Consider the following 15,386-nt stretch of genomic DNA (forward strand, 5'->3'; position numbering starts at 1 on the left):
ATCAAATTAGGTTAATTTTTATCACTCATATTTTTTGGTTATTGACGAAAACAGTCTATTTTTGGGGTAATTTATTAAAAGCTCCACAAAAGTCCATTTAAATAGGTAGAAAGAAGTGTCTTTAACAAAGTTGTTTCTTTTGAAATGTGCTTCAACTATGTCGAACAAAGTGGACTTTCATATTTGAAAACGAGAAAAGTTGAACAAAGTGGGCTTTCATATATTAAAACGAGAAAATTTCTTACTGTTAAGTGAATTAATCACAACATTGCAAATTCTATAACATGGTGAATAATCATTCGAACAACTTTTTTGAAGACACTACGGCACGGCTCGGAAATGGATTTTTTTGGGTCAAATAATTTCGATCTCATTTTTGCAGTTCTGGAAACAATGTGCATTCCTTTGTTTAAAATTTGACGTAGAATTACGTCCTACGGCATCATATGGTGCAAATTGCTAAACCGCTAAAACAACAAGAGCATCACGAAAATTGTTGAAATCCAAGGAATAGAGCTCAGTCAGTTTCAATGATTTTAGTGCCACGCGATTTAACGCTTGAAATAAATTGTCTCTAGAACGTATTTATGGCTCTGAGAAGGGTCAACTATAATTTGTACTGTAATTGTAATTTGTAGGACGAGTGGAACAATTGACTTCGAGCTACAAAAAATGTGCAGCGTAGTCCGTCCCCCTTTTTACCCACCTAGTTGCATCTATTCTCTCCGAAGGAATTCAAAGGACAATCACATGACTTTTCATTTTTCAGGTATCAATTTTACTTATCGTCAAATTTGCAAGTTACCGTTTATCTCGATTTGGGTGTCAAATCGTTCTGGCTAGGTCGAATTCATCATCTGCTGCATAATGGAAAGTATGCGCGTTGGTGCTGGGCTAACCATTGATCTGGCGACTTGTGAATACCGCAACTATAGAACCCCAATTCACCCTAATTAGTGCTGATAAAATCAAAGCAAATCCTTGGTGCTACATTCCGAATTGGAACACGACCGTCTGTTTATTATACACAGACTTAGCAGCCAACTTTTTTTCGTGTACAGGACAATTGCGGGGCTAGCGCTACGATCCTGCTGATACTAACAGTCTCGAACCTAACAGTCTTGAACCTACGCCGACTGGCTTTTTAGGTAGCATCGAACCTCGAGACCAGCTGGGAGGATTATTGTTGATAACAAGTTCAAAAAAGCTTCTTAACAAGGAATGAACAAATATATGTAAGTCACAGACAAAATAGCCACTGACAATCAACTAGACCCTGTCTATTTGTTAACCAGTTGAATATGTTAAAAACCACTGAAGGAGAGAACTAAATAATACCTAAAACACAAATGGGTTGATCAGCTGTTTGACAGGTCGGTTGCGTTTTCGATTGCTTGTAAATCAATCTTTGACTGTCTATAATTCCAAAGTTTGTGGTTTGTGACAGTGCCGCATTTTAAAGTGCCTGGAGGTCAGTTCACTCAGCCTTCAGGACTACATATTCAAAACTTGATATTAGTTTTCAACTTTTCCGTTTTGTCGAAATGACAGGGCGAAAAAACAAGCCACGCATCGCTACGAGGATAAAGAGGGAGATTTCTCTTTCGACACTCTAGCGTTTGTAGTAAAAATTTATTCATTGTTCTACTGGCCAAATGGGTGTTATTGCTAATGAAATAATTCGGAATGGAAATTCTTTTACAAAAGAGAGAGTTCCACCTATGGTGGTAACTATTTCACCAAAATTTAATTTTATCAAATAGGAAATTTCAACGTTTGATTCTGATGATAACGTTACCTACCAAATTGGTCATAGAGTCGAATTCCAGTTACTGGTGAAGACATTAAGGGATCGTAATCGTCTTATTTAGGTGAAAAGATGCTAAGTGAAGAAGAAGCCGTACAAGATTGGTTTGAAAGTTCTCACCAACGATCAAAGCGTTCAATGGGATGAAAATTACATTCATAGGATTATCTGGCTTAGCCTCTACCGAAGTTATTTTTGTGAAACAAGTGATTCTCATGAAACAAAAATCACGAGGCGAAACACGACAGGAAACCGGATTTTCCCTAGTGAACTATTCACCAAAGGACCGTCCATAACCCACGTTGACAACTGAGAGGGGGGAGGTGGTAAGGATAATGTCCATATGGTTTTGGAGTCATTGTCATCTATATTTCGAACAAATTCGAAATCATTTTATTCATTTTTTTTCGAATAGGTATTGAGGACCTCTCAAGAATTTTAGATAAATTAGAAGATGGGTCATTCCATCTCAAGTGTGCACACCTCATGTACGCGGCCTTTTCAGATTTGGCTCAAATTTTGTGGAACGGTTGATTGAAGGTCATTAGGCAAAAATCCCAATTTAGGAGCCGATCGGTCCATCCCTCGCCCCGTGAGACCCTCCCTTTTTTTAAAAAAAAGTGCAATTTTTCGCCAAAAAGTCTTATTTTCTTTCAATTATAGCTTCAAAAGCATGATGTCTAGAAATAAATTGATGCATGGATTTTGGAAAAAATAGTTGAGGTTTCCAAAAAATATCAATTTTAAGTGACAGTGTTGCCAGATATATTTCTTTTGCGTATGAAAAATAAATTGATTTTTCGGCAAATGGTATATTTTGATTTCAAATGAAACAACTCCATCGTGTTCCTACGAAAATTTTACATTAATTCACAATATCACCCCGAGGTATTATGAGCAAAACTCGAGTTATAACATTTCATATTATTATTTTGCTAATGAGCAGTCCCACAAAAAGGCACCAAAATTGGGATTTTTACATAATGCCATAAATCAACCAAAACACAAAATTTGAGCCAAATCTGAGTGCAACACTGGCACAACTCAAAAAACATAGTTTCGAGAATAACGCGTTTGAAAATTTACCTCGAAAATTTAATTTTCAATTTTCAAGAAAACTCTAAAGTTTAAGATTTCCAATCCTTATCTAACACTTTTAGGAATATTATGCACATATTAAAAACACGTTGTAAAAGTTGAAATTTTATTTTTACTAACTTTATAGAGAAATTTCGTTTTGTGCAGCAAAGGCACTTCTTCTCATAACTCTGGATTTTTTATGTATTTTGAAACGAGGTTTCGTGGGAAGATACTTAACAATATTTTGCGTCGTTTGCCATCAAAAACTCAGAAATGCAAAATTTTGAGTTGTGCCAGTGTTGCATGAAACCGACGATATGCTCTCATTAACAGGAATTCTAAATTTAGTTTAAAGAATAAAATTTTGATTCATTAATAATTTTTTAGACCAGCAATGCCTTAAGCAGTGCCGATCTGGCATGTTTTTGTTTAGCAAGGCAGAAAACGCTGCAAAAAAATCGGAATTCTTGGTTTAGTACACTGGAATAACATAGACCTACTAATGTTGAAACATTAGAAGCTATGTAAAATTTAATGAATAGTTCAATGATTGCTTCCACTTTTCTTCATAAGTCTCCCACTTCGGCACGCTTTTGTCGCACTGCCTGCCAAGCACGGAAGGTGGTGGATAGGCCCCGATTGGTCTAATGGCTTATTCTTTACTTCTGTCCAGCTGGCAGGTCTCTGTCCTCTTTAAACAAGCGGTACTAAATTTCATTAAATATGCAAGCAAATGATGAAGCAACAACAAGCGCCTCTTCTTTCTTTATGGTTTTACAATTTTTTTTTACGTTCGACACAAATTATTATTCATTATTATTATTACTGTCGACAAAATCGTTAAAATCTTCAATTGCTACGATAAGTTCTCGTTACAGTCAATAAGTTAGCAATCAAGTTAGTTGTAAGATAAAAGACGTTAAAATCAGTCACGTTTTACTTCCGGGACATCAACATTGGTGGGTTGATTCATTTGATAAAGAAACATTTCACTAATATAATAAAAACATACAACACACAAGAAAATCTTAGCTCAAACTAAATCCGCTTTGAGCTATCGATAGATTTGCTTTGGAAGCCATCATCCTGGCCTCATTCGATCCGATAGATTCCATTGTCGTGGTAAATTACCCGCCACCAGAGCTGCGGAAAGTCAATATCATACTACTGACATTACGCCAAAACGATGCAACACCAGAATCAGCCAACTACGATGCATGGTTCATTACAAAAGAGTTGGCGATGTTTCGACGATTCTGTTAGCGTCAAATCTCACTCTCATTTTTTTCTTGCTATCTTTCTCCATCATTCGGGTATGGCTGTACTGAGATTGAACCAGCAGAAATATCAAGTTCATTTTGACAGCATGATGTTATTAGGATAGCAAACATAAAATCAATGATTTTTCTTCAATTGATATGTATGATATTGATATATGGTCGGCTTGCGATCAGACTGAACTAAGCGCCGTTTTCTCAGATTGAGTTATTGACACCCAGTGGATATGAGTAGTAATAATCTATCTATTATGAACTAACGAAATCGTTTGAGCATCTGATAACGATATTATAACAAAAATTCTCTGTAGCAGCTTGCCTACACAGCAATCGCGGCGGTAAATGTCTTTCGACGCTTGGTTCGGTTTGGCTGCACGCCGACTAAAAGCATTGTCAATAAACAACTATTAAGGCTCGAATACACACACGGCGTAATGACGCCTTCTCCATACAAATTATAAGGCGTAAACGCGCCTTCCGTTGGGACGCCTTTCAACCAGAACCTTCTAGCTTTGTCTTCTAGTGATGAAGGTAGTCGTTCGCCGCCTTCAGCTGCGTACTTGACTGCCTTCCGTGTAGACGCATCGTGCCTTCCACGCGATCTTGTGTCGCCTTCTTTTGGCGAAGGCGCTGGCACGCCGTGTTGTATCATTTTCCGCCTGCTGGTGATTCTAGAAGTGTGTTGCCTTATTTTTTCTTCCAACAAACATAAACAAACATGAATTAGGTGGCATGACGACAAGAAAGTTAGCGTACGGCGGAGTTCGAGACGGCGTGATTGCTCCTTCCGTGTAGACGAGTGGAAGGTGGTAGATGCTAGAAGGCACATTAAAAGGTTTTAAGAAGGTACTGACAATTTTCGTCAGGAAGGCGTTGTCACGCCGTGTGTGTATTCGGGCCTTTACTTCGTTTTGTAACTGAGCGTATTTAAGTTTGGTACATTTTGAATCTGTATGATCATTCATTTTTATTCTCAGTAGAGAATATGCTTTTTAACACCAATTGTAATAAACACAACACCAATTGTAATAAACACAACACCAATTGTAATAAACAAATTCTATTAATTTTTTTTCAAATGATCTCATATCTGAAAAACAATATTCCATTTTTAGTTGCTCTTTGAGTTTATGAATTTGACTCTTGAATATCGTGCTTGTTGTAGCTTAAACCAAAAACAGTGTTAGTTCGCGGCAAAAAATGAATCGCGGGTGGCAAAACAGAAAACTTTTAACTATGTATGGGTATGTATATTTATATACAGATCCTGTTAAATTTTGGCACGGTTCAACTTTGAAACTGTTCAATTTCAATTTCAGTCATGTTTGGTTTTGTAACAAAATCTAGTTAAACAAATATTAAATTAAAATCGATCATCCAAATTAATCTCATTTCAATGATCTTACCAATGGCAGAACAAACGCTAGCGTAGTTATCCCAATACAGCAAAGCAAATCAAATTTAAAAAATCCTGATAGCAACAAACTTCAAGCTGGCACTGAAATAATCACGCTACTGAACCGATTTTTGATGTTCCAAAAATCACCTAGATTTGCATTGCAGTGATATTTCCGAGTAAACTCTGTACATTCACGACGGTTGACAATGGAAACCCGAAAATGGCAACAAAAGAGACAAGATATTGATTCACTTGTCGGATCTCCACGCTTACTGTGATGGTTACTGGCTATTCATTAGAGAAAAAAACGAGTGCGATGATATTTTCTTTCTCGTCATAGTCAACATTTTGCTTGGATTAATCGCAGCTCTGCCCGCCACATTCCTCGCAATCCACCAACCACCAAAGGAAAACAGTATCGCCGGGGAAAATCTGCTTATTGAAAACTTAGTTATCCCTGCCAGTTCCGTATCACGTGCTCTATCCTATTCAATTATAGGCTAGCATCTTGCAGCTGATCCAAGAAGATGTCTTGGATTGGAGTCTGCATTCAAAACCGCAAGCATTCGCTACTGCTGCTGCTGCTATTGCGGTTCGTAGCGAGACTGTGAACAATGTGATAGACACAACATTCAAACATACACACACAGACATCGAAGCCTCGCAAACAGCTTCATTCGATTCTGGCCATCTTCGCCCGGCGTTCTTTTATGTCGATTCCCGTCCATTTCCTGATCGAATCAATCGAACGATGTTGCATTATACCCTCCACTTCCGCGTGTATCCTGTTGCTGCTGCTACTGCTACCGGTGTTGTTGTTGTTGAAGAGAGAAAGTTATCCCGAATTAATTTGTGTCTGCTTCGACTGATGATATCCAGTTGGGTGTTTATTCTATTAGGAGATTCACACCGGAAAGTTCTATCCGTGCGAAACAACAACAGCGTGGCAATATATATTTAAACATTCGTATTGTTTTATCGCAATAAATGTTTGCATAAATTAGAATCATTTACTCTATCACACATTATACCGATGACAATCTTTGTTTATTTACGGAAGTCAACAGGGTGAATGAATATTTTGCTCATTAGTAAAGGGTTTCTCGTTATGACGAAAGATAATCTTTCAATTTTCCTGCAGTAACCCCTTATCAAAATCGTTTTTTCAGTTCTCGCACAAACCTCGTCACGAAACAATGAACATTGTTTATGCATTCATGCTCGTTATCTAAACAATGACTAACCTTTTTTACCTGTGCCATTTCCAGTTCATAACAAGCAGTGTTTGTGATTCAGCTTCCTCCGCAGTGAATGGAGGCAAATAACACGAGCAAACATTCCTAAAGACCATTTTTAGAACCTGGCCAAGGAAGAACAAATTTGAATCGCTAAGTAACAGAACACAATACAAACAAACATTTCGCAGCGTTCAACATCGTTAACGGTTTTTGGTCTGTGTATTTTCTCATCATTAATTTCACTAACTCTTTTTTTATCTCCTCTATTTGACTGGGTGCCTAACCAAACCTAATGTTGCTGGCACTCACCCGTTTAACGTTTGTTGCTTTTTTCCATAAAAAAAATAATTTACTGTTCTCTGTTGTCACCCTAAAAGGGTACCCATGAAAATAAACTAACCGGTTTTATCCCTAATCCTTCGAAAAGATCTTCGTTTTCTTTTTCGTTATTATTTTCATTTATTTTCCCTACTATATGATGATAAAAAGTAAACAATTTCTCCAGGTAGAAAAACAATTCAGTAATTAAAATTAATTATCTCACCCATTTCACTGTCGTCTCGCTTGCGCGTGCACTCGTGTGTCCACCACCACCACAACAACAACAACAAACAATAGGTCCATCCATGCGGTCGCTACCGCCACAACACGGTGGTGTTCATCCTGGCCAAGGAGTACAACCTGAAGAATCTGCGAACGATCCACCGGCTGGACCGGCTGACTTCGGGTCTGCTGCTGTTCGGGCGGAGTCCGAAGAAGGCCCGCCAAATGGAGCACCAGATACGGAACCGGCAGGTCCAGAAGGAGTACATCTGCCGGGTCGAGGGCGAGTTTCCCGAGTGAGTATCCTTGTGTGTGGTTTATTTATCTTACATTATTATATTTCCTATAAAATTTCGTGGTCTTTATTATTGATTAGTTTATAATCAAGTTAAACGGTTTGAGCATAATGGAACGTGAAAGTTATTTTATTCAAATGTCAATTTTACAATGTTTCTATACAGGAATGATTATCTGTTCTCTAATTGCATACGTTGAAATTGCTAAGAATGCAATTAACTTTGCATCAACTGCATCCAGCTTAGAACGTGAACCCCAATTAGTGTAGCATTCTATTAATGATGAAAGTACACTTTTATCACATCGAGGTGAACACAACATCCATGGGATTTTGTTCATCGCAATTAACAATTCCCCGCTCGTAGGTCGGTTTACCAGAGAACTCCAACCGGCAACGTAACACTAAGCATTATAGCATCTTTTTACCCTTCATCATTATCATTATTACACGATGTAACCTCTGAAGCCCTGCTGCTGCATCCTGAAACTAAACACACGGCCCCATTAACCCACTTACCCTGGGGCAGTCTATCAGGATAAAGGCTCTGCAGTTCTCCTCTTTCGCACCCGTTCAGGTTCATCGATGCGAGGTCAGAGGCTATGGGCAAAGCCTTTCTCGTTCGGCTGTGCTACGGCCTGATGGTAATGGTGGTGATGGCAGTGGTGGCGACGCCACGAAGCGAGTAATTTAATTACCCGATAAAAATCCAATACATGTTGCTTTTAATTGAACCCATCTCGCAGCGGGTAGTAAAAGCTTGAACAGTGTTCAGTTAACATGTTCCAGTCGGAGAAATTGATTTTTTCTCCGTCCAATTCTTCTTCATTTTATCGGTTCTTATTTGTTGCCTTAGGAAGAAAGGGGGAGAAGAGTGACGGCTGACATAGACCTCCTGTAGCCTGGCGCGTTGACATTTTCTCTCCGCCAGACTTCACATCAGCCGGATGTTAATCGAACCCAGTGCTGAAAATGGCATTTCTAAAGTCAGCGTTCATTGTAGACTGGCCAGTTTATATTCAATTTCTGTAGAATTCAGTCGGTTTGAAAAAACTCAAATTTTCGAACAATCTTGAACGCAGAAGCATTCCTCTTTCAGCATTTTGAACCCAAGCGAGCCAATGATGATGAGGCGTTAGGGATCAGACCCGAACGGATCCAATTAGTCGCCCATCGGGTAGAATATTTTCCTGGCCCGTGATGAACCGGCTAAAGTTCGCAGTTGTCCTAATGGCGACAGTCAATGTTTAAAGTGACGATTCGGTTGGATTTCGGGTCTGTCTGAGCATGAAAGAGCAACCGCAAATCAGCGTTTGTGGTGAGCTAGACAGAATTTTATTTTGCTTTCCATCAGTTTGGATTCGGATTTGGCCTAACGGTCTATAAAAGGGGAGAGTTGACGGCTCCATCAGATCAGATGTATCATCTGTCGGTTTGATTTGCTTTATCCTTTGCTTTCGTTTTGCTTAGAAAGTGGATATAATATTTCGTAACGTACACTTGAAAACTTTTTCATTAAAAAAATCATTCCAACTTCAATTCACTGAGAGTTTTGATGCTTTCGGAATATTAGCCAGTTTTACTTAAATCTTTCATCAACTCATGTTCCGATTGTTTTAAATATAATATTTTAAAATTGTAAAGTTAATGAGCCGTTTAAGTCTTTTTTCCACCCAGAAGCATATAGATTCATAGATAAATCTTTCTGCGCATATGGCCAAAATTTTAACTACTGCAGAGTTATTCACTTTTTTATATTTCGGTTATGTTTGCCATTAACGAGGTCTAGCACAGAAGTATGATAGCTAGCTCATTTCTGTAAGTTTCAATGGAGAGCTTTCGTAAAAAACGTCAAATTAGAGAGAATAAGAAACTTTTAGAAAGGAACAAATGTTAAACCAAATGTTTTTCGAAAACTAAACTGCAATTTTTTCTCTGAAATGTGTATTAAACACAGATTTTGTTGTTACCTAAATTAAACATTGCAGTCTACTGTACAAGTTGTTCCTTGACACCAAGCATCTAACTCTTTTAATTTAGCTGCTATTTCACTTTAAAAGCAATAAGCTGCGCCTCCATGCAACGACGCGTCTACGTAAAAACAGCGGGGCAGAACATTGTGAACCTTACAACAGTAGAGAAAGGTGCAACTTTTTGCTTTTGAAGTGAAATAGCAGTTAAGCTAAAAGAGTTAGATGCTTGGTGTCAAAGAACAACTTGTAGAGCAGACTTCAATGTTTAATTTATTTAACAACAAAACCCATGTTCATCTGTTTATCACACATTTCAGAGAGAAAATTGCAGTTTAGTTCTCAAAAAACATTTAATTTTACTTTTGTACCTAAGTGCTTCTTATTATCTCTACTTCGACGTTTTAAGACACTATTGATAACGAAATTTTCTCAACTTTCCAACGAAAATAACAGAATTGAGCTAGCTATCATACTCCTTGTGCTAGACCTCGTTAAAGGCAAACATAACCGAAAACTGAAAACAGTGAATAAATATGCAGTAGTTAAATTTTGGCCATATGCGTAGAAGGATTTTTTTCATAAAATAGGGTCCTCTATCACCCCTTAAGGGATTTTAAGTGAGCGCCTTAACACCCTGTATAACAAAAATTTCATCTCAATATAACAAATATTTTTACCCAATTAAAAAATCCAGTGCAACGTTTATCTCAATTTTTATCTAAATCAAAAGCAGTGTTGTTAGTCTCGCTCGTGAACAGCATGCAACACTTCATATGAGCTTTTCGTAGCTGCCGCTATTACACACTGGAGAAATCTCCGTTCAAGCTATTTCTCGTTCTTTTTCGCTTTCTTTCTTGCTCGCAGTCGCCCTCTAGATCATATGTACACACTCTCATCTACTCTCCTCGTGTGTACTCGTGTGTACCTACTCCATACTAGCGAGCGACCAATCTAAGACAATTGTTTCAAGATGCTTTGCGATGGCTGCAGAGGGACAAAAAACAATAGGATATCGGACTACTTCGGTAGCGGTTTGTTTCGGCTGGTTTTGCATAAGACTGCTGTAAAAATCTTACCAAAGCAGTCCAATACCCTACACGTGCCACAGTATGCGATACTTCACCCCACTGTCGGCTGTCGGTGCATGAAGCAAAACCGGGTAGATGAAGAAAGCATTTTCGTTTTCGAGCACAGTTTTTAAACACATCTCCTAGTCGAGTACTTCTTCTCGCTAGCAGGAACTCACGTACTCTTTTACAGTCGCTGAGTTGCAATAGAAAAGAGTTTTTGCATGTCGGTGCGTGCTTGCTGCTACTCAGGGGAATGCATGAAGAATAAAGAGTATGTCGAAAGCGTATGTGCAAAAGGCTTGAGAAGCGTAGCATTTGTTTCGTTCTCAAGCAGAAAGAAGGAGAAAGGTTTTGCTTCTCGCTCGCTTTGCAACGCTGATCAAAAGATTGCTTGGTCCAATTTTTGAGATGACTCACGAAACTATCGATCTGAGAGATTACAAAAACAACTAGTCCTGCACCATTCAAAAATGGATAGAAATATTTTTAGGGTCGATTTTTGGGACTTCCGAAGTCGGGAAATAGCCGAATACCGTTTAAAATGGATCCCTATCGAATGCAGGCATGTAAATAATGTAACGAATAACTTAATATAGTTTTTCACCAATCTTGCGGTCGTGGCTTTGCACACAACTTTTCTGTTATTTTTCGGACAAATTATGGTTTTCGGATGAATCTAGAATTTGAACTAGGAAAAGTTTTTAGCGAATAAACGTTGATCGTCAATTGGCAGTATTGTAATTCGTTCTTCCTTGACATTTCGAATGACAACACAGTGGAAACTGTTTTCACACTGAAAATTAAATGGCCGGTAAATTTTAATTTCCGGAATCCAGAATGCTTGTGTTGTTGCCAAAATAAGTCAAAGCTTCACCCAGAAGCAGATTTGGCAAGTCTGCTACTGCCACTCCCGCTGCCACTGCTGTTATTATTATCGCTGCTACTTCCAGGTACTACTAAGTTGGGACCAGCGATGCCAACCTTTTATATAAAAAGCTGGAAGAATTCAAAATAAAAAACTGGAGAAAACTGGATATATTAATTTGGAGCTTTTACAAAAATTTATTTGATTTTCGGTTCAAAAATGTTGCACCGTATTATTGCATGTAACCAAAAAGGCTGAAAGAAAAATGCTTACACATGGAGATTATAGTCACTGGCGTACTTGAAATTGAGTAGATTTCGAATAAAATCTTACTACCGAGGCGCATTAATGCACAAAATACTGAAAAGACCATACATGTAATGGGAATGAGTTTAAAAAAATGTGGTGATGAATAGAAAACTGGATAAAACTGGAACAATTTTCAAAAAAACTGGAAATATTCAACCTTCAGCTGTTTCGCTGACGATCTACAAAAAAACTGGAGATATCCAGGAAAAACTGGAGGGTTGGCAACGCTGGTTGGGACCGTCCTTCCCATCATTCACTAGTAAAATGATTGATTTGAGCAGAAGCAAGCTATTATATAGCCGAAAGGGTGAATTTCTGGTTAACTAGGTAGATTATTCTGTCGACCGTATTAGGCAAAGCAAGCATAAAGCGATCAATCAGAGGTCGAAATCAGCACACAATGGTCCAGGAACCAAATATAGGGGGAAATTTAGGTCTAGAGCTCTATAGCAACATTTTAGAGAAATACTTTCTTCTACAAAGTTGTTACATACGATAAAGCGCTTATTGAAAAATTATCAAAAATTAGGGTGACCAACATTTTCGCTGCAATCAAGTATTTAACTTTTTTATCTTTGTAGATAGAAGAAAAATTTGTTTGCATATTTTTGATGAAAAATATCAATAACTTTGAGTAAAATTGAGATATAAAAAGCTCTAAAAGTCGTTTGTTTGCCAACAGTTTTGATATGAAACTTGAAATAGAGAAGTAAGAGCGCAAAATGTGTTTTTTCAATATAAATTGGTTGTTTTCAAAGGTAGAGAAAAACTTTTTTTTCAAAAAAGTTACTTAAAATTAATAGAGCTATAACGTTGCAGAAATTTTTCTTCTATCTACAAAGATAAAAAAGTTAAATACTTGATTGCATCGAAAATGTTGGTCGCCCGAATTTTTGATAATTTTCCAAAAAGCGCTTTATCATATGTAACAACTTTGTAGAAGAAAGTTTTTCTCTAAAATGTTGTTAAAGAGCTCTAGACCCAAATTTCCCCCTAAAATTGGTTTCTGGACCATTGTGCAGGGGTCCAACGAGGCTTGACAATTCTCAATAGTAGGGGTACTGGGGGTAAGCCCGGCCCCCTAAGGGAAATGATTCTTCAGTAGCACTTGATGGCGAATATTGTTATATTTCTTTCACAAAATCATTGCCCATATTGTTTTCTACAAGATATAAAGGTTTTCAGTACTTTAAAACTGTTATTTTACAAGGAATAGTGAAGTTTTGAAACTAAGGTAAATCAACGTTTAGCAATCAGTGCGGGTGAAACCGGCGCCCCTTGGGGGTAACACCGGCAACTAAGTTTGTTCATGAATTCACTCGAATTAACTTAACCAATTTGAATTCGGAAAACGCCGAATGAGAGATCTTACATTTCCGTATGTTACTGTTGAATTTGGTTGTTGTCGGTTAGCTGGTTCTGGGGAGATTGCCGGAACAAGTCCCGGTGAACATTATGTATAATCAATTAAAGAATTTGATAATCGGCAAGCCTATTATGTGGCACTTTAAATCATATTATTAACTAGTTTCATCGAAGCCAGGATCACATTGACCACACCGGAGCATATTTCAAATACCACCGGGAAAGCCGTCAGTTTTGTGACTTGATTCAGTACATTTGACACCTCTAATAACCCTTGGAATCATTCATAAATCACAGAAGAGCTTGAGTGCATGATTCTAAATCAATTAATTAATTTATTTATCAGCAAGACATCGGTTATAGATGAGAAATATGTGTCAGTAACATCCAACTAGCCTCAGACCATGTCGGGCTTACCCCACTCACTGGGTGACGGTGTTACCCCGACAGCACACATTTGTTTAGAAAGATTATTTTTTAACAAATTTATCGCTTCAATTGACTTCAGATTGAACTGTGATTGTTAACAATACAGGCAATAAATTGTAGAGCAACGAAAAATTATTTAAGTCTTTCCAAATGAATAAAAGCTTACGTTCCACTCACGAAAAATTACATCCGTTTACGCCTTTGCTGCAGTAGCGTATGTTTTGTCAATTATTTCGACGTTTGATGTTTCATGGTGGCTTCGAAGTGTCTCAAAATGTCTAAAATATTAAATACCAACACTTCACATATTCCAAAACACAGTTAATTAGCGTTTTCTAGTAAAATCCTAGGGGTGACAGTCTTACCCTCAGTGCCGGGCTTACCCCCAGTACCCCTACAATAGTTAGAATAACCGAAATACAATTTCCAAATTTGGGTGGTTGTATGGATTCTTCAAATGATTTCTGCAAGAACGAAGAAAATGGGTTGAAAACTAGTCGATTTATGAGCATTTGCAAATGGACATATTTTTCTTCTTTCCATTTTTCAGATTTTCATTTAACACCTTTGTGTAAACGAATTTTCTACGTCAAAATAACTTACATAGTTAAAATATAATAAATCACTAAATTATGATTAGTAAAATGACTTATGATTAAAAAAATGATTATGATTAAAAAAATGACTGAGAAAACTGGAATGAAAGTGAAAAATAGCCACCATAAACGTCGGTGCTTTTTTTACCATCACAAAAAAATATTTTTCTTTAATGCAATGCTCATTCTCTCTTCTTCCGGTTTTTTCATCATTCGTAAAAAGATGAAAGCCAACTCATCCTTCAGGCGCAGTAGAAACGTGTTCATTTGATATTCACTGTTTTAAATTTTCTGAAAATTTATTTCTCTGAGTTTTATTGTGTTACCTGCCAATGTTGTAAACTCGGGTTGTGTGCTGTGCAGTAGCATTACGTGATTAGCGAAGGATAAGAAAAATACTGCCTCGAAATAAATTTTAGCGTTTCATTATGATAACAACAGCAAACGTTACGTTGATAATGTCATTTTCACTTTACCAAAGAAACGGTGAGAATCATTTGGTTGGATTTTCAGAAGATTTTATTTCGTGATCGTTACGAAGAAATGTCGGGAAAATATACTATTTTAGACTATGCAACAGAAAATAGCATCGAATGCCTGTCTGTCTGAGGAAATAGATTTTGTGACTATATGACTATGTATTCCGCATAGGAACTTTTTTCGAGAAGACAAAACTACCGCTAAACGAAATTCGAAAAATCGATTTCCTTCGACAAAAACAACATTTCAAATGTTGTGCTCTATTTGACCATTGACTCAACTGCGCAACAATTTATTTAAACACCACGTGCAATGCACGGTAAGCGGTATCGCTAAAGATAGAAGGAAAATACTCAATCTATTACATTGCTCTATTTTAATTTCTTTTTTCAGTGTTCTCCTACACTTATATTTCTACTATAAACAGAAACCCAGGGCAATAAGATTTATGATTTAATTATAAGTAAAATCCAAGTATAATTTGATTCATCGAAAATATTTCTCTGTCTCTCTTTCTCTCTCTTATATATTGTAATTAGCGATATTGGCACGAGAAACGAGGTTTCGATAAGACTCCTTCCTCTTGACAAAATAAGTCCTTCTTATAATACAACTGATCTCAGGAATATTTACCCTCTACAGGGAATTGTAATTGGCGTT

The 15,386-nt window shown here is 37.3% G+C and overlaps 1 protein-coding gene across 4 annotated transcripts in view; it reads left to right on the plus strand.

Moving 5' to 3' along the window:
* The window catches only part of LOC129731391 (pseudouridylate synthase RPUSD2-like), a 503,699-nt gene that overhangs the window by 447,141 nt on the left and 41,172 nt on the right, over positions 1–15,386 (plus strand). For all 4 annotated transcript variants that reach the window (XM_055691365.1, XM_055691364.1, XM_055691362.1 and 1 more), the window contains one exon: positions 7,420–7,640. In XM_055691365.1, coding sequence (XP_055547340.1) covers positions 7,420–7,640 — 221 coding nt within the window. The remainder of the gene's footprint in view (positions 1–7,419; positions 7,641–15,386) is intronic.

This window comes from Wyeomyia smithii, chromosome 3 (genome assembly GCF_029784165.1).
Source record: "Wyeomyia smithii strain HCP4-BCI-WySm-NY-G18 chromosome 3, ASM2978416v1, whole genome shotgun sequence".
Classification (NCBI taxonomy): domain Eukaryota; kingdom Metazoa; phylum Arthropoda; class Insecta; order Diptera; family Culicidae; genus Wyeomyia; species Wyeomyia smithii.